Source organism: Astyanax mexicanus, chromosome 25 (genome assembly GCF_023375975.1).
Source record: "Astyanax mexicanus isolate ESR-SI-001 chromosome 25, AstMex3_surface, whole genome shotgun sequence".
Taxonomy (NCBI): domain Eukaryota; kingdom Metazoa; phylum Chordata; class Actinopteri; order Characiformes; family Acestrorhamphidae; genus Astyanax; species Astyanax mexicanus.
Genome location: NC_064432.1, coordinates 22,146,793 through 22,165,725, shown reverse-complemented (window position 1 = coordinate 22,165,725; position 18,933 = coordinate 22,146,793). Strand labels below are relative to the sequence as shown.

The 18,933-nt window shown below is 36.4% G+C and overlaps 3 protein-coding genes and 6 non-coding genes across 11 annotated transcripts in view; all 9 read left to right on the top strand.

Moving 5' to 3' along the window:
- LOC125787693 (uncharacterized) overlaps positions 1-18,933 on the top strand; it is an 87,298-nt gene that overhangs the window by 13,649 nt on the left and 54,716 nt on the right. The window lies entirely within an intron of this gene.
- LOC103023890 (intercellular adhesion molecule 1-like) lies at positions 81-8,465 on the top strand. Its single transcript, XM_049472274.1, has 5 exons — positions 81-296; positions 3,085-3,351; positions 4,519-4,848; positions 6,462-6,557; positions 7,836-8,465. Exons 1-5 carry the CDS (start codon positions 236-238, stop codon positions 7,868-7,870), a joined length of 789 nt encoding a protein of 262 aa, XP_049328231.1. The 5' UTR covers positions 81-235; the 3' UTR covers positions 7,871-8,465.
- Positions 5,792-5,864, top strand: trnaf-gaa (transfer RNA phenylalanine (anticodon GAA)). Its single transcript has one exon. It is a non-coding gene; the product is annotated as a tRNA-Phe (tRNA).
- trnaq-cug (transfer RNA glutamine (anticodon CUG)) lies at positions 5,994-6,065 on the top strand. The gene has a single exon. It is a non-coding gene; the product is annotated as a tRNA-Gln (tRNA).
- trnaf-gaa (transfer RNA phenylalanine (anticodon GAA)) lies at positions 7,871-7,943 on the top strand. The gene has a single exon. It is a non-coding gene; the product is annotated as a tRNA-Phe (tRNA).
- On the top strand, positions 8,073-8,144 carry trnaq-cug (transfer RNA glutamine (anticodon CUG)). Its single transcript has one exon. It is a non-coding gene; the product is annotated as a tRNA-Gln (tRNA).
- trnaf-gaa (transfer RNA phenylalanine (anticodon GAA)) lies at positions 8,650-8,722 on the top strand. Its single transcript has one exon. It is a non-coding gene; the product is annotated as a tRNA-Phe (tRNA).
- trnaq-cug (transfer RNA glutamine (anticodon CUG)) lies at positions 8,852-8,923 on the top strand. Its single transcript has one exon. It is a non-coding gene; the product is annotated as a tRNA-Gln (tRNA).
- On the top strand, positions 9,855-17,554 carry LOC103043244 (ecto-ADP-ribosyltransferase 5-like). 2 transcript variants are annotated; one of them, XM_049472273.1, is made up of 5 exons: positions 9,855-10,289; positions 11,528-11,605; positions 14,573-15,288; positions 15,374-15,415; positions 16,341-17,554. In XM_049472273.1, the coding sequence occupies exons 2-5, from the start codon at positions 11,549-11,551 to the stop codon at positions 16,426-16,428; spliced, it is 903 nt and encodes a 300-aa protein (XP_049328230.1). In that variant the 5' UTR covers positions 9,855-10,289; positions 11,528-11,548; the 3' UTR covers positions 16,429-17,554. The 2 variants fall into 2 exon arrangements, with proteins under 2 accessions (XP_049328230.1, XP_015456644.3); XM_015601158.3 differs by lacking the exon at positions 15,374-15,415 and having other exon boundaries at positions 9,857-10,289.

The window sequence follows — 18,933 nt, the reverse complement described above, 5'->3', positions numbered from 1 at the left end:
CTCCTGCTGTGTAATGGGAGGGAGGAGCATCTGATCCAAACAGGACTTCACACTCTCACTTTCTTCAGTCACTCTCTCAGTCTCTCGTTCTCTCTCTCGCTCTTCCTCCTGCTGCTGCTTGGTAGTTTAGTAGTGAACGGGCAGGACTCCCAGCATTCAGCTCTCATTTACTACTACAGGCTCTGCTCAGCCTCAGCATTTACCCTCAATAATCACCCACAGTTTACTGGATCAAATGTGCCAAAGGACTTTATTTGGGGTTACCCTTGGTTTGCTGTGCTTGTATTTAGTCACAGGTAAGTAGTGGGATTTGTACCATTATATTTCAGATTTGGCTCTGTATTTCAGTTTGTGTCAAAGAGGCAACAGAAGCTGAGCTCTTCATTTAAATCATACTTTAACTTAAAGTATATTTCCATTATTTTAATGTTAATCATTGATTAGTCATTATAGAGTCAGAGTAGCTTATTGATATAGTTATTAATAATTATTAATTGAGGTGGTGTTGTGGGTGGGTAGGTGGGAAACTACCCAGAATTACCCTTTGCTCTGAGATAATGCTTTGTGAAACTGTGTAGGATGAATTGTTGTGCTATCTAGTAGGCTATATGCTATAGGCTCATTTCACCAGATATTACAGTAAAACATCTTCTGGACTTTTTCATGAACACTGGGTTTTCATGGTCACACAAATACCAATAACAAGTGGTGACGAAGCTGAAATTCCTTAGTTTAGACTACCAACAGATGACGCTGTTGCTTTGCTACTATTGTGTTTAGTTTGAGAAGTGCATCTCTAATGAGTTTTAATGCAGATCAGTGATTTGGTTCAGTTGTACAGAACTTTCTATTCTTTTGAATTGTTAATTTCGTTAAAGAGTCAGTTTAGAGTAGTTTCTTTAGTATTTTATGTTAAGATTTTTAGAGTTACCCCAGCTGGCATTTCAACGTTGAATAAGCGTTGAATCAACTATTACTGAACATCTGATCTCAAAAACACTAAAACAGTAAAACTATTAGAACATGAACATGATGTTAAATTAAAAAGCAGTTACTGCAAATAGAAGTAAAACACTGTTTCATTCCTCCATCCAACCGTTTTTATAAATGATATGGTGATGAAATGCAAAATGCTGATTCAAAAGGCAGAATGTTGAGGACATTATGTTGATTCAACGTTGAAACAACAACATACGTTACTTTAGTCATATTTCAACCACATTTCAACGTTGAAGGTCGTGAAGGTTGTGTGCCAGCTGGGACAGTTGTAAATGATTATTATGCTGCTCCATAAAGTGTAATATTTTTGTCAAATAATTAATTAAAAATAGACAAAATGTGCTTCAAAGTCTACTTTCTATTAGTCTCCCAGTTCGAATTCAGTTTAAGTAGATGGGGAGATTTTGTTGAGATTGGTTCACCTTTACAAAAGTGAATCTTTTATTCCATGATTCATTGATTCACTGACCTAGAAATCAGTTCTTATCTCCAACAAAGTGAGATTCTGTTCAGAGAGTGAGTCATTTTGTCTGTGTTGTGTTTAAAATTAGGATTTTAGGAGATTTTCTGATGTGAATGGTTATTATTCTGTTAAACAATAAAAAAATATTGCATGATTCATTGATTCACTGAATTAGGAATCAGTTCTTATCTCCCAGACTCGAACGCAGTGTGATGTGGTTCAGAGAGTGAGTCATTTCTTCAACACTGTGTTTAAAATTAGGATTTTAGGAGATTTTCTGATGTGAATAGTTATTATTCTGTTAAGCAATTCTCAAATTTAGGCAACTTTATTGCATGATTTATTGATTCACTGATTTTAAAGGCAGTTCTTTTCTCCAACACAGTGAGAGTCAGTTCAGAGAGTGAATCATTTTGTCAGTGTTGTGTTTAAAAATAAGATTTTAAAAGGTTTGGATGTGAGTTGTTACTATTCAGCCTAATTTGTTTTGTCAAAGTAAGTTCAGGCAACTTTATTCCATGATTCATTGATTTACTGATTTGGAGTGAGTCAGTTCTTCACTGGTATTTTATACTGGGACTTTCTAAGTTTAAGTTTTTCAGAAGTCCTTAGTCTTTAAAGAACAACTAAATCCTAAAGAATATTTTTCTATAAATAGCCGAAACGTGTTCCTTTTAAGTAATGAAACATACCAGTCCTGCTTAAAAAAAATTATAAACATTTCCTAACCTTTAAAAAAGGCTATTATTGTGGTCATTTTTTTTTCGCCTCTGCAGCGCCCTCTCAGGTTCAACTGTGCTATATGTAGGCGTAGATGATGTGTCCGAGTACTTTGGTTCGCAGACATATCTCAATATGCAGATCAATCAATCGATGATACCACCCCCCTGCTGATGTCCAATCATCTGCAATGAATTAATTGTGCCATTAATTTCTGTATGGGTTCAGCTTGTGCTTCAGGCCGTGTCAGTGATGCTAGGTGTTGTTATTTATATTTATCGGGTGAGTTTCATTGAGCAAGCTAAATACAGTCATTTTACCTCAGATATCAAATTCTGAAGCCTTACCTAGAGTGGGACATTACTCAAGAAAACACATTTACTGACTGTTATTTATGGATATATTTATGTTACATATATTTACTGTACAGCAGTGACAACCTACTAGCCTAGCCTACGACTAGCCTGTTCTTTTTACATTTGTTTTATAGATCATATTTGAGAGTCTCATCACCTAACTGATCTTAAGAACAAATGTCTTTTTTTAATGTTTTAACAAAGACTCTGATATTAACCAGTGTTTTGTATTTGGGAAATGTTAAATTCCCAGAACAACTTTTCAGGATTCATCATTATAAGAGAAGAGCTGTGAACAATAATCCATTTAAAAACACATCATGACTCTTATGTACACTTTCTGTAAATCATTTTCTCAAGAACAAGTGGTTATGAAGATATTGGTAAAAGAGGTCTGTTTTTTATGTATGTTTATGTGTATTTGTATTTTTTGTTAACGCTGTATTTTGTAACATTATATTATCGTAATACTTCAACTGAAGAACACTAAACAGTGAATGCTGTAGGTTAAGAAACACATCTCTAGCATGTTGTTATTTTCTACAGGTACAAATGCCAGCTCTTATTTGCGGCTTGACCCACCGAGAATTGTGGCAAGCTTTGGAAGTTCTATCTCTGCAAACTGCAGCACAGATGTTGCAGACTACTTGCTACTGGATTGGGAGAGTCCTCTAGGATTAAACAAAAAAACAGGACCTAAGACGGTCACCTGGATAGTGGAGAGTCTGACAGAATGGGACATAGAACCATCTTGCTACATCAACGTTAATTTTAACGTTCAAGAAGTACTTTCACTCAGCCTGACTGTATACAGTGAGTATTCTGTTTCCACCGGTCACTTTTTAATTGTGACAGTATCCCAGCTATTATACGAATATTTAGCAAAAATGTCAACCTACAACATTACAGAAATAACGTTTCAGGAACATTCTGAAAATGGCTGATGCAATACTAGTTTGCATCACAACATTTTTTTTTTTTTACATTTCTTAAAAAATACTTCCAGTTAGAGAAACACAACAACTGCTGATACATGATCACATTGATATCGCAGTAATGCATAATATTTCAGGAAAAAAAAGGTTAAATTTAGGGTTGTTAGCGTTAAAGAATTAAAGCATGTGATTACTTTGGAATCAGTAACGAGTAATTTATTAAGTTAATTACAACACCAAGTTTGACCCCAACTTCCGCCATAATCTGCCCCACCCCTAAAGCAGTTTGCTTGTGGTAAGAACGTGCTCTAGTCCTGATCCAACCCAGTTATCAAATATACTTCTTTTTATTTGAGCTGAACTACTGATAAAGCACAGTTTAATCTGATATATTAGCCAGATAATATACTGCTTTGAACAAACGCTGTCCCTGCTGCTCCTCCATGCTGTTTACACACCCAGTATGTGCAGCGTTCACTGCTCGCAGCCGTGCTGCACATCCCCATAAAAAACAATGGGTTTGAAATCTCAGCGGGACAGTCATTCCTGCAGAACCACAAGTTTTAAACGTTTTAATCGATTGATAATATGGCAACCAAATATAAAAAGCCCATATTCCAGGGGTGTCAAAACTGTCCACCTTGGGCTGGAGTGGCCACAGGCTTTCATTTTAAACAACTGATTCCACGTGTTAAATTAGTTGAGCAGTGACAAATGCTTCTGCTCGGCTGGAATGAAAATCTGCAGCCATATTTTGTTGTGTTATATGTATTACATGTTGCATTAAATTGTATTTAATTATATACATTATAATTTTAAATTAACATTCAAAAACATATTAAGAACTTCCAGAATAAGGTCCAGAAAACACTCTACAAAGGCGTATTCGTCGGATATTGAGATTTTGGGCTCTTGACCTAATTCTCAGTTTCATTTTAGTTTTTCATTTTTAATTTTCAGCTACAGGTCTAAAATGCTTGATATTTTCTGTTACTCAGAGAGTGTGGGTATAATATTAACTTCATTTATATTTTTTGTTTGACAGAGACCCCTGACACCGTGTCCATCAGCTCTGTCAATCACGCTGGACCGATGGTTGAGGGCCGACAGTATGAGCTCAAGTGTGATATTCAGAACGTCGCTCCTGTTGGGAATGTCACTGTGAAGTGGTACAAAGGAGACACTCTAGTGGGAAGTACAACCTTTACTGAATCCAGCAAAACTCCAGAGAATCTGTTAGCTACACTCCAGATCTCCCCCAGCAGAGATGATGATGGAGCTCAGTACAGGTGTGAAGCAGAACTGGATCTGGGACCAGAAGGACCTCAACCTCCTCCTGCAGTGATGTCAGATCCCCTCAACATTACTGTACACTGTAAGTTACACATGCGTGCCTGGTGGTCTGAGACTGCAAAACTGGCCAAGCTTAAATTTTGTAATGTAAGTTGTTTAGTGTTTTAAAAACTCCAACTTCGACTTCACCCTCATTCCTTGAGGAACTACGCGGCAGGTGTCTCGCGGCCGGGGAACCGATGCAGTGGTCAACTCTCCCCGCGCGCTGTGGAGACTCCACCACCACTGCAAAATCTGCACACTGTACTGTACATCTAACTGTATCACTAGTGCATTAATATCAGCAGGTTATAAATGTAGATAACTGATTATCTTCACCTCACCCCTGAAACAGATCAAGAGAGAGAAATTATCCTTTTCCTCTGAGCTTATTAGTGCGCATAAAACCGTTCGCTCGAATTACAGAAATCGTTCACTCCAATTACAGAAATCGTGAGCACGAATTGCAAATCGTTCACTCGAATTAAAGAAAACGTGAGCACCAACTGCTATATCGTTCACTCGATTTAATTATTTTTTTTATCCACGGCCCCTCCCGGGCTCCGTAGTTTTGCTATTTGCTACATATATTTTGGGCTAGTTTAAGCTTCTGAAGGGCGGCTTTTAGACTTTGAGAGATAGTTTGGGCTGGATATTTCCGTTGGATCTGGCAACCCTGCCAGCAAGAACATAGCAGACGTATGTAGTCTAGTATGAAGCTGATCCGTGCAGAGACTCAAGAAAACTCCAGACAAACGTCCAGTCCAACTAAGCTTTAACTTTAATATATTTACTTTATTCTACTCAAATATATTCATTTACAATCAGCATGTATGCAGCTGAAACAGGGAACAGCTTGAGCAGATACTTCAACTTCTACAGAAGTATTTTATTCAACCCTAGTATCTATACTTCTACCTACAGAGTAATGACTGGATATACACTTTATACCTGGGAGAATTCCACTACGAGTTAAACACAGTCAGGCCAAAATAGCTCAGTTGGGAGAGCGTTAGACTGAAGATCTAAAGGTCCCTGGTTCGATCCCGGGTTTCGGCAGAGGGTTGAGATGTTTTGAGGAGCAGTGCTCTCTGCTGGTGAAACGCTGCAGCTGACTGCATTTTCTCTGTAGTGGAAGACTTCCTGTGTGACACCTGTGGACACAAATCACTCCTGTGTTTACAGTGTGGTTCCATGGTGTAATGGTTAGCACTCTGGACTCTGAATCCAGCGATCCGAGTTCAAATCTCGGTGGGACCTAATTTTAGAAAAGTTTACACAGATACTGTGGTAGAGTGTGAACAAGTGGTCAGGAGGTTACTGAAGAGAGGTGATGCAGAGACCTAAAAGTCACCACCAAAATGCTCTAAAATCAGGCAACTCCCCGTCGGCATAGCAGCCACGCTCAACCAGTGTCTAACCCAATAGTGTACCCGCCTGCCCCCTTAACTACTCTTAGCCCACCCCTGGCTAAACCAACAAGTAATTAATTAGTGGGCAGGTGGGTAAGACAACTGTACACAATTGTTATTCTACATTATTTGCATATTTACAGTAAAGAAGACATGCATGCATCCATTTGGACAGCCAGGTAATTATTAATTATAATGTTAGGATGTTACTAATATACTGTTTTCTCTGTTTTCCCTTCCACAGGTACCCCAGGCCCCCCTGCCCCAGGACAACCCTTGGTCTCTACCAAGACCTTAAGGACCCTGGTGGCTCGTGCGCCCCCATTTGCTCTGAATCCAGGTGAGTATTCTGTTTGCTTTATGAATGTCTGTGTGGATAAAATGTCTCTTGAGTTGGTGGTGATGTGCTCAGGGCCCTGACATCATCACAGATTCATAAAGTGAATAAATGCAGTTCACTACATTGGAACTTATATAAAAAAATATGACCTTTCACCCAACATAGCCCTAGTGAAAAAAAGTAGATTAAAGTATACTAAGCATTATTATGCTATAGTGCACTTAAGTATTCTTGTAGCCACATTATTATTAATCAGTATATTTAAAGAGTGCTAAAATGGAACGACTTTTTTTTACTTATTATACTTTAATTGTATAAAAATAGTACAAAAGTCTTACTTAAATTGTGCTAAGTGTACTTAACTGTACTAAAATGGAACTATTTTAAATATACTTTAGTAACATTTAAACATTTAAACTACTTCATGTCTGTAACTTTATATTTTAAATATGCTTACAGTAAAATTAATACATAATACATTTAATGAGTATCACAAATATCACTATTATACACCAGGTATACAGTATGAGGAATGTACTAAGAATTGATGTTAAATATATGTGATATATTTACATTAGAGTAAAAATATGCTTCTTGTTCCTGTCCTTTGTAAGCAGGACACTTCTAGTATACTATATACTTCGTTGGGTATAAAAATAGATTTTAATATACTGTAATACAATTTTTAGCATGTTACAAATTTACTTAAAAAATTTATTTGACATTTAAATGTCTTATTTAACATTATCATATAATTTACTTATATTTATATTTGGCTAATTATGATTACACAAAATTTAAATACATTTTAACTGTTATTTCAATGCAATACCTAAATGTATTTTTAAACATTTGACCAATGTAGTGATTTAATTTACTTTCTAAAAAGTTACATGATACATTGTACTTTAAGTGAACTACTGTAAGAGCTGTTTTTAGCACACTTTGCTAAAAATGTACAAAAGCATATTTGGAAATAAATATTTCACAAGTATTTTGAATTACATTGAATTAAAAGTGTAATTCATAGTAGTCATTTTTTTAAATACACTATATTGTACTTTTTTTTTAAAGTATGATCAAAGTTTACTTTTAAACATTTGATTAAAGCATAATATTAATGTACTTTTAATATATATTTTAAGTAAGTACATAAATCTGCTATATTTTTCATATGCTTTAAGTACAATTAAGTATATATATTTTTCCACCAGAGTATACTTAATGTTAATGAATGTTAGTAATGAATGTCAATACTCTTGATATCTGTGGTTGCAGAGCTGACAGGCCCACTACGAGTGAAACCCCAATAGGCCGAAATAGCTCAGTTGGGAGAGCGTTAGACTGAAGATCTAAAGGTCCCTGGTTCGATCCCGGGTTTCGGCAGAGGGTTGAGATGTTTTGAGGAGCAGTGCTCTCTGCTGGTGAAACGCTGCAGCTGGCTGCATTTTCTCTGTAGTAGAAGACTTCCTGTGTGACACCTGTGGACACAAATCACTCCTGTGTTTACGGTGTGGTTCCATGGTGTAATGGTTAGCACTCTGGACTCTGAATCCAGCGATCCGAGTTCAAATCTCGGTGGGACCTAAATGTTGGTGGACCATGTGGTGTTTGTCCTTTTTCATGATTTCTTTTTTTTTTTTTTTATGAAAAGTATCCTGCATGAAATGTTAGAATCATTTATTCTTATATCAGTAGTTACATTTTTATGTTTATTGGGCAAAAATGTATTATATATATTTTTAATAGTATAGAAAGATGTTTTTAAGTATAAAGAAAAAACTTGTGCTTGTGTATAAACATACTTTAGTAACACATTAAGTTTTTTTAAGTATTTTTTTTTTATCACATTCGGCCACACTGTAATTTCAAGACAATAAGACAAATTAAATTGATTAAATAAAAATGTATCCACTTTGTACTTTTATACTTTACGTAGTTTTGAAACCAGTACTTTTACACTTTTATTTAAAGAGTAAAAAGCTTGAGTTGATCCTTTAACTTCTACAAAAGTGTTTTAAACACTAGAAACTACAGAGTAATTTATGAAAATACTCCTGGGACAATCCCTCTATGAATTTAGTACCAACAGGCCGAAATAGCTCAGTTGGGAGAGTGTTAGACTGAAGATCTAAAGGTCCCTGGTTTGATCCCGGGTTTCGGCAGAGGGTTGAGATGTTTTGAGGAGCAGTGCTCTCTGCTGGTGAAACGCTGCAGCTGACTGCATTTTCTCTGTAGTGGAAGACTTCCTGTGTGACACCTGTGGACACAAATCACTCCTGTGTTCATGGGGTGGTTCCATGGTGTAATGGTTAGCACTCTGGACTCTGAATCCAGTGATCTGAGTTCAAATCTCGGTGGGACCTGAATGTTTTAGAAACGTTTTTACAGATCCATAAAGTGAATAAATGCAGTACACTACACTGCAATTACAGTAAATATTAACAAAATACAACACTAATATTAAGAAAAAAACACTTTTGTGTTTAGTACACAATTCCATTCATTCCATTTTTAATTCCACTCATTAATTCGTTTTTAAACATTTAATTAAACTCTATTTTTAATTTGACTTTTTATTTTTGATATTTGATCTCATACAGTCTTTATTACTACTACTTCCCTCTTAGATTACTTTTACACTTTAATTAGTTTTGAAAAATGTAATTAAATTTATTTTAAATTAGACTTTTTTTGTTTTGATATTTGATCTCACACATTTTATTACTACTACTTCCCTCTTAGATTACTTTTTAAACTTTAATTAGTTTTGAAAAATGTAATTAAATTAATTTTTAATTAGATTTTTTTTGTTTTGATCTTTGATCTCATACAGTCTTTATTACTACTACATTAATTTTACATCTTAATTAGTTTTGAACTTTTTATTAAACTTTAGTTTAAATTTGCCTTTTTTTGTTTTAATCTTTGATCTCATACATTGATCTTTGATCTTCACTACTTCCCTCTTACATTACTTTTACTGTTATACTTCAGTTGATACTTTACCTTCTACAGAAGTATTTTATTAAACCCTAGTGTCTATACTTTTATCTACAGAGTAATGAATGGAGACACTTTTGATTTATTACTTTGGTAATTAGTCACAGCTGCCGAGAATCAGAACTCAGGTGATGATGAGCGTAGGAGCTGTCTGTGATTGGTTGAAAAAAGAGCATGTGACTGTGGCCTGAGAGGGAGTGGTGTTGTGATCCCAGTGTGTCAGAAGAGGAGAGTAAAGAGTAAAACTCTTAAACAATAAGTGAGAAAGCTGTGTGTGTATGTATGTGTGTGTGTGTGTGTGTTTTATCATGGTTGCCAGGGTGTTGATATTGTGAGAGTATTATGAAAACATACAACCGTTTCCCAGAAGATTCCAGCAGTAATTTCCACAAGGAAAACTATATCATCCTTCATCATCATTCTGGAGCGTGATTGGCTGTGGAGATGATTCAGAGCAGATCACTCAGTGTGGGCATGTTTTTGTAGCCACTCCTAGAAAAGCACTGGTCAGTGGTGAGTCAGTGTTTCACTGAGCTGCAGAGCTTTCCTCAAGCTTCCTGTCTCACTTCCTCTAAACTAATCGGAGGAAGGCGTTAGCCGACAGGACTGCAGGGTTGATGTCCGGTCTGGATAAAAGCAGAGCTTCCCTCTGCTGGGTGGACATTCCTGAAGTAGGAGAACTTGGAGAAGTTTGGCTATAACAGGACAGCAGGAAACATCTCGAGAGAGGTAAGTGTATACTTAAGAGCATCAGAACTATGTTTAAAATGTTTTAATTAGGTAAAGAAAACACATTTTTTAATAGTAAAGTGCTATTTTTATTTAATATACTCAATTAAAATACACTTTAAATATACTTAAAGTGCACTATAACATAGTTTTTTTTTTTCGCAGTAGCATTAGGTGTACACAATATGTGCATCATTACGCAAAATAGTAAATTTACAATATACTTCAAATGAATTTTAGAAAAAAAAAAAAAAAAAACATTAACATAATTAAATCTACTTAAGTTCGCAGACGATATATAAAAGAAGCACTGAAAAAAACAACCTAATGCTTTCATGTTGTTTTTAAATATGGCCTGATTACAAATATACTTGAAATATACTTAAGTTGCCATGAGTTGTTCCAATATAGTACATTTAGTATGTATTTAACCCTTTCAGACCCTACATCCATTGCAGTGGACAACATCTGTTTTCTTTTTTTTTTTGAGTGTGTGTGTGTGTGTGTGTGTTTTTGCATTTAACACAGATTAGATTAAGGCTTGTTGTCCAACAGAATCGACATTTATCAGACAGCAATCAAATAGCAGTTTAGCTCTGCTTAATGCATTGAACAAAGTAATAAAAAATCATGTTATGAGTTATTTTATTTGTGTGATGAAAAAAAGTTATATAAAATAAAAATAACAAACAAATCATTTTTAAACAAATGATTTAACTAAAATTAACCTAAAATTACAAATAATTTGTGCTTTGGAGTGTTTCTGGAGACAGGAAACAGCATTCTTCTTATATTTTTCTTCACAGGAACATAATGCAGGTCTGAAAGGGTTACGTACGTATTAGTTTTAAAGCTAAAAGTATGTACTTTTTAACGTTTAAAAAAATACTTTAAAAAATATACTTAAATGTACTTTCTTAAGGGTACTTTTACAAGGATACTCTATATGGTTCAGTCTGGCATTTAAATCCCAACCTGTCAACATTTTTCACCAACTCAACATTTTCTCTGCAGTATTATTGTTGTGTTGTTTATATTAAATTCAGATTTTATTGTGTATTATTTGTGATAGAAGTGTTTGATGACTGTTTTTACATTATTAAGAAAGCCTGCCTCTGAACTGCAGCCTGTAATATGTAATCATATGAAGTGTTTTCTGGATTTCTGTGTTTTTAATTCTGTTTTCTTTTTTCTCTCTCTCCGTGTTTCCTGTGTTCTCTTTGGCGCTGTTTGCGAAGGCGCTTGGACTGACTGACAGAATGGAATGCGTGAATCTGTTATTTCTAATCCTCCTCTCCAGCAGCCTCTCTCACACTGTAAGCTCTTCATATCCTACCATCTTCACTTTAACCCACCAGCAACAAAACACACATATATATATATATATATATATACATATATATATATATATATATGTATATATATATATATATATATATATATATATATATATATATATATATATATATATATATATATATATATATATATATATATATATATATATATATAATTTATATAAAATACTTCTGTAGAAGTTGAAGAATATACTCAAGCTTTTTACTCTTTAAAAGTAAAACTGTAAAACTTTTCAAAACTACTTAAAGTATAAAAGTAAAAGTAATGTAAGGGGACAAAAATAAAGCCATTAAGAACAAAAGCTTAGGCCCCGCCCACAGAGTCCTATAGTGCCCCAAAAAACACATTATTCTAAAAGTCATAATCTCTACAATGTTCTAATGTACTATTTCAGATAATTGTGTAAAAACGTAAAATAATTACTGCAGTAAAGTACAGATAACCAGCATTTCTACGTAAGAAGTGAGAGGTATTTGTTCTTCATTATGTGAGGCACCTGCTGGTTTATTTGCTTCTGCTTTAGTGTAGAATTTTACACACCAGAGCAACTAAAAGTTTTATTCAGATGGGAACAGTTTTACATTAGGGATGTGAGGAATGTAATTGTTACCAACGTTTCTCTGTGATTTTAGTTAATTTAATTTGAGCATTTTTGGAACATTTCTTTTAGTTCATTATTCAGAAAACTCTAAAATAATATAAAACCCGATCAACCCGGTTACTGACAAAAACAAAAGTAAAAATAAATAAAAATAAAATGAACATTCAGGTTTAATGTCCTTCAGCTACGAAATACTGTCACTTACACACCAGACCCTGTGGGAATTTAATGTACATGATTGTAAATATTTAGGTCAAAAATGCTTGTTTTTTAACATTTGCAGTAATATAAGTCTGTATTTCTATCTATTTTTTAATGTTCAAATATGAGTCTGATGTTCCTTCAACTAAATTTAAATGTGTGTTATTGTCCAGAGTTGTAATGTACTGTAGGCAATGAGAGTTAGATTAGCCCACATTTTCTTGGGAACCTGTTTTTGTGTGTTTTTAAGATTTTTTACTACCCTAACATCCAGAGATAAACTTAAGAGAAAGACCACTTTCAAAATAACACCACAATATCACAAACACCACACAACCAGTATTACATTTACATTTATAGAAAGCTCTATAGCTAGTAATAAAAGGGTCCAGTGCAAAATTGGGGTTATTTAACCTCCATGCCTGTGGTACTGTTTACACTAGATAAAAACTACTAACAAACCTTCCTGAAAATAGCATCCTTCTGAACTACAAATAATGCCTATTCTTCCCTTAACTTCAGTTCTGTTAAATCGGTAAGCTAGCTTGTTTATCATACTTGGAAAAGCATTTTTAAGTCTTTGGAGGATGGATTTAGGATATTTTTTGATATTTTTAATTTTTTTTTATTAAATTTTTTAAATAAACAAATTTAATACCTTTTTGAGGAATCTGTTGATCAGAAGGAGCCACTAGACACACCCACTGCTCTCTGATTGGCTGCTCTGAGATTCAACCAATGCCTGGAGCTCTTATGCAGCTTTTTTGCGTTCATTGTTGAAACAGCTGTACTTCTGCTGTAGTTTTAGACTCTTTTACCAGCATCTTTCTGTAGTTTTAGAGTTGGTGGATGACCCAGTGCACCCCCCCAGTCCCTGTAGTTGGTGTGTAGTTGGGTTGAAGTGCTCTGAACATGGTTCTGAGATACAGATGTGAAATTCATAGCTTTGTAAGCATGTGATGAATTACATCACTCACATAATAGCTTTCACTTGAAATTCCACCGCCCCGACACTTCCGTTCTTCAGCTGTTTCTGAGTGACATATTCTGAATACACACTACAATCCTTCTCATTCAGTATTTTTCTCCATTTGTATTATTGTCTATACTGTATATAGAACTCACCCTAATCCCATCCCAAACTCACTCAGAACCTGCAATGGTTCTGCTGAGCTCTTGTTGCTGCCTCAACTTGCTTTCTGCCTTCCATCCCAAACCTTGCACTCTGTACTCCAACTCATCCCAAACCCATCCAATGCTCATCCTAAACTCGCAGTGAACTCTGTGAAAATCCATGAAAATTTACCCCAAATTTATCCTATACACACCTCAAACCCACCACTGAACTAATTTCCAAACTCATTACCAAACCCATCCCATGCTCATCCTAAACACCTCATGAAGTTCTCCTGAACCCGTCTCAAACCCATTCCAAACCCATTCCAAACTCACCCAGGACTCATTCCACTTACCCCAAACTCACCCAGGACTCATTCCACTTACCCCAAACTCACCCAGGACTCATTCCACTTACCCCAAACTCACCCAGGACTCATTTCCACTTACCCCAAACTCACCCAGGACTCATTTCCACTTACCCCAAACTCACCCAGGACTCATTTCCACTTACCCCAAACTCACCCAGGACTCATTTCCACTTACCCCAAACTCACCCAGGACTCATTTCCACTTACCCCAAACTCACCCAGGACTCATTCCACTTACCCCAAACTCACCCAGGACTCATTTCCACTTACCCCAAACTCACCCAGGACTCATTTCCACTTACCCCAAACTCACCCAGGACTCATTTCCACTTACCCCAAACTCACCCAGGACTCATTTCCACTTACCCCAAACTCACCCAGGACTCATTCCACTTACCCCAAACTCACCCAGGACTCATTCCACTTACCCCAAACTCACCCAGGACCCATTCCAAACTCATTTCTGAACTCATCCCAATCACACCTTGAATTTGTCCTGAACTCGCCTCAAACTCACAAGAGTTTGTTGAGTAAAAAGCTTTGAATGATTAGGAACGTGTCCAAACCCTTGACTGGGACTGTAATCAGTGAGATTGAACTGGATCAAGCCTGTGCTGCTGGTTGTTGTTCTGCAGGTGAGAGCAGCAGAGAAAACTCTGGACATGGCTCCTGACGCTGTGGACGACGTCTTCTCAGGGTGTCGGGAGAGGATGCTGAAGGCTGTAACAGAAGCAGACGGCCTTCTGCAGAAAGAGCTCCAGACCACAGAGAAGTTTGCAGAGATGTGGAAAAACCCTAAAACCTGTAATAAGCAGATTCAAGGCCTGACCTCATTTCACCTAAATGCGTTAGAATCTTACGCAAATTCTAAAGGCGATATCCGAAAGACATTTAACGACAAGGTTTACGCCAGTGGCAACAATGCCACAACTTACAAAAATGAATTTTCCTTCAAGTCTCTTCACTTCCTGTTAACTGATGCTATGAAACATCTTAACGGTGGGAAAACACATATGCAGGTGTTCTACGGCACAGGCAATAAGTATAAAGCAACAACCGGGAAAGAGGTACGCTTTGGAAAATTCATCCGATCAGGAAGCAAGAGGACCGCTCAAGAAGAAAATTTTTCTTCAGACGGTACAGGAACGCTGTTTATCATCACCTCCGGCTCTGTGGTGAACGTGGAGAACTACACATGTTCTTCTGAGGAGATGGAACTGCTTATATCCCCAACCGAGGTCTTCACAGTGGAGAACATCCAGACTGTTTCAAGCGACGACGCAGACTATAAATTAATAACTTTAAATCATTCACGCTTTCTGAGCAATCATGACTGCTACCTGTTTGACGGGTAAGTGTACTAACTGTATCAATTACTCTTAATAATTTATTCTTGAATGCATTATGATTCTAAAAAAGTAGATCTTTCTATTTAGCATCAGTGAAGCTACAACACCAAGCAGCCGTGACCGCACTCAGTAAGTCAAGTCAATAAAATATGTTCTCTGTGTTCTTGCAGCTATAGGCAGTTTAAGGCTAATTATGAAAAGAAAATGTGAAAATATATTCTTTATTGTGGCTTTATTTATTAATTTCCAGTATTTTGTTCCAACTACAGCAGAGCCACACACAGATAAAACATGAAATGCATTATATTGCCAAAAGTATTCAAAAATCATTGACCACAGGTGTATAAAAACAACACCTAGGCATGCCGACTGCTTCTACATTATTAGAAGCATTATTAAAAGAGTTTGCCAGTTGCCAGGCAAAAAAGTTTGGTGGAGGGGGGATTATGGGATGGGGAGTTGGGCTCAGCCCCTTAGATCCAGTAGAAGGAACACTTAGTGCTCAAGGCTACCAAGAGATTTTGGACATTTTCATGCTCCCAACTTTCCGAGGACGTTTGGGACCTTCCTGTTCCAACATGACTGTTCCAACAAAGATATGGATGAACGAGTTTGTTGTGTGGAACAATCTGCATCTCAACCTGATGAAACACCTTTGGAATGATTTAGAGTGGATATTCACCAATGTACTAATGGAAGAATGGTCTACATTTCCCATAAACATGCTCATAAACCTTGTGGAAAGCCTTCCCAGGAGATGTAAAGCTATTATAGCTGCCAAGGATAGGCTGATATCATAATAAACCTTATGGATTAAGAATGGGGTGTCTCTCAAGTTCATATGCATGTGAAGGCAGATGAGCGAATACTCTTGGCAATATAGTGTATACTGGTTTTATATTGTCTCATTTGTATTTGCGCTTTTCATGCTGTCCCAACTTCATGGATCTACAACTCTTGGATGAGTGAGTTCTTGGCATCTTGGCTACAGCAGAAGCAGGACAGATGACCCCAGACTGACCTTTCTCTGTTTTCTCTTTTTGTCTTACTACAGGGCTCCTGGTGGATCCTCCAGTTCTCTGCTGAGCTCTATGGTTCTGGCCTGGATGGCGTCCATTCTGAGCTCATACTACTGCACATAAAACAGCCTCACCAGCTTAGTTCTTCACCAGTATATAATAGATGGGCTATGCTAAAAATCCAGTTAATCCATCAGATAATGTATAAAAATAATGAAGAAACGAGTAGTTGTGTTTAATTGGTGCATTGGTGCCCTATACTGGTAAACAAGCTGGTAAACAATTTGGCTCAAATCTTAACCTCTTAAATAACATGAATTTATTACACATTTGGCAACTATCTTTTGTGTGAGCATGCACCCAGTCATGCTTGAAGAGGCATTATAGTTCTTAAAATATTTTAAATAGCATTTCATTAAGTCAAAAGAAGATGTAGAGAAGAGGTTGTGGTGCTTGTAGCTGTAGTTTACGACGTAGTGTTTTTATATGCACTGATTAACTGTTCATCATGGATTTAAAAGTCTTAGCTGATAAAATGATCAGGATGAGTGATCAGATATTAAGGAACCATGCTTAGTTGATGCACTGTATGCTATTTTATTGATTTTTTTTTATGCTATAGAGTGGAAAACTGTTTGTATTTTAGCCTCTGAACCTGCTGCCTGCCCATTCCCCGGTCCTATTCCACACCCCGGATTGCCAGGTATGGAACACAAAAGCATGCAAACACACAGCCTTAGCATCCTCCTAATAGCTCCATAAGTAGAAGTGGTGTAAAACTTCAGTACATGTTGGAATCAGATTTGATTAATATATATATATAGATATAGATAATAGATCCCAGAAGGACTACAAGACATACTAACTTTCTCCTGAACAGGTAGGTAAACACTGAGCAACGTTATTTAAAGTTAAACTGAGCAGTATGTACTGTGTTCTGTATTTACTGGGATCTGTAAACTCCAGAAACCCCAACCTCAGAGTGTATGTTCAGCTAATAATAATAAAAAACACTGCAAACATACACCATTAGTCATTGCATGTCATGACTGTAAAAGTATTTGAACTCGCTTTGTGTTTGTTTGTGTACATTGAATATCCTCTACCTGGCAACCCATGTAAGCAGGAGGGGGGATGGGCAGACAAATCTCGTTTTAGTGTTTTGCAATTAGACTTGAATTTCATGCTTGATGTTGTTTAGAACATGTTTCTCAAACTTTTTAATTAAAAATACATTAGTATAAATAAATAACTGTGTGTATCGTTTGTTTGACAGTTTAATCATTAAATATTAAATGATGAAACAATCTGAGGCTTTGATTGACAGTTTGAATCTCAGATCGTGCTGCTTTGGCCTCAGCGGCTGGAGTCTGAGAGAGAGCGTGCTTTTTACCCAGTGATGCTGCTGTCTTTAAAGGTATCAGAGGAGGCATTTTCCTAATCTTAATTAGCATTCAGTTAGCATTTTATTTAAAGTTTTAAACGTTCTAGCATCATTGCTACAACTGTATTCCTCTAGCTGGAAACATTGTGTGAGAAATGTACTAAAACACATTAAAAAAAAAAGTTCCTGGAACATTTGGGTTTCTGTAACGTTACAGGCTAACCTTTCTGGAACCTTTTCAAAACGTTGCCAAACGTTCTCTGCTAGCTGGTACATTGCTGGTAATGGAGGGTAGAGTTCATATGAATAGGGATGGGTGTAACTGGCCTTAAAAATTGAAGAGAAAATGTCAACTGCTGCAAAAAAAAATAAGGATACATGATGTTCTTGTTTTACTGTTTTAGGTTTTGTAGTTGTCAGCTTTTGTTAACAGCATGGGAAGGATCATTTAGAGACAGGAAGGGACGTTTCCTGAAACCAGGCCAGGACTCTTGGATTCCTGCCGGCCCCAGGGGTCCGAGTAAACATCCCAGTTGAGTTGAGAGCTCTGAAAGTTGGAATGCCTGGAATGATATAATACCTTATGGCTAATGTGGAATGTAGAAATGGTGGGTTTGGGGTGAGTGGGTTACTGATTGAGTGAGGTTCTGCCGGGGGTTCCTTGTGGCGGTACTGGTGGACCGTTTCACGATGGGCTCCTTCCTTTGACGTCACAACGTTCCCCAGTCGCCATCAACAACATTTAAAAACCCCAGCTGGTTTTGGTTCACGTCCAGTTTAATCATACTTAATACATTCTGATAAATCAACAAAACACAGCCTTGACCTTCTGACCCCACCCCCTTTAACTCCCTCAGCCAATGACAGCACAGGCCCATATTCATATACAGCTTCTTAACTTCCCCAGTTAGTCATCAGTCATTTCTGGTTCCCTCTCGCTCTAAACATGCAGAGTTCTACAGTCCAATGCAGAAGTTCTTTCTAAAAATGTACTTGATACATTGTACTTTAAGTGAACTACTGTAACAGCTGTTTTTATCACACTACAAAAGTATATTTGGAAATAAGTATTTTAGAAGTATATTGAATTACATTAAACTAAAAGTGTACTTCATAGTAGTTAATTTTTTTTTAAATACACTATATTGTATTTTTGTAAAAGTAGGATCAGTTTAAAGTACTTTCAAACGTTTGATGAAAGCGCAATTAAAGTATATATATTTTTTCACCAGGGTTGTTAGAGT

Coding starts and splice junctions, on each gene's coding strand:
- LOC103043244 (XM_049472273.1), top strand. CDS start 11,549: ATGGAATGCGTGAATCTGTTATTTCTAATCCTCCTCTCCAGCAGCCTC. Junction 11,606..14,572: donor CCAGCAGCCTCTCTCACACT/GTAAGCTCTTCA, acceptor GTTGTTCTGCAG/GTGAGAGCAGCAGAGAAAAC. Junction 15,289..15,373: donor GACTGCTACCTGTTTGACGG/GTAAGTGTACTA, acceptor CTTTCTATTTAG/CATCAGTGAAGCTACAACAC.
- LOC103023890 (XM_049472274.1), top strand. CDS start 236: ATGTGCCAAAGGACTTTATTTGGGGTTACCCTTGGTTTGCTGTGCTTG. Junction 297..3,084: donor GTGCTTGTATTTAGTCACAG/GTAAGTAGTGGG, acceptor TATTTTCTACAG/GTACAAATGCCAGCTCTTAT. Junction 3,352..4,518: donor ACTCAGCCTGACTGTATACA/GTGAGTATTCTG, acceptor TTTGTTTGACAG/AGACCCCTGACACCGTGTCC.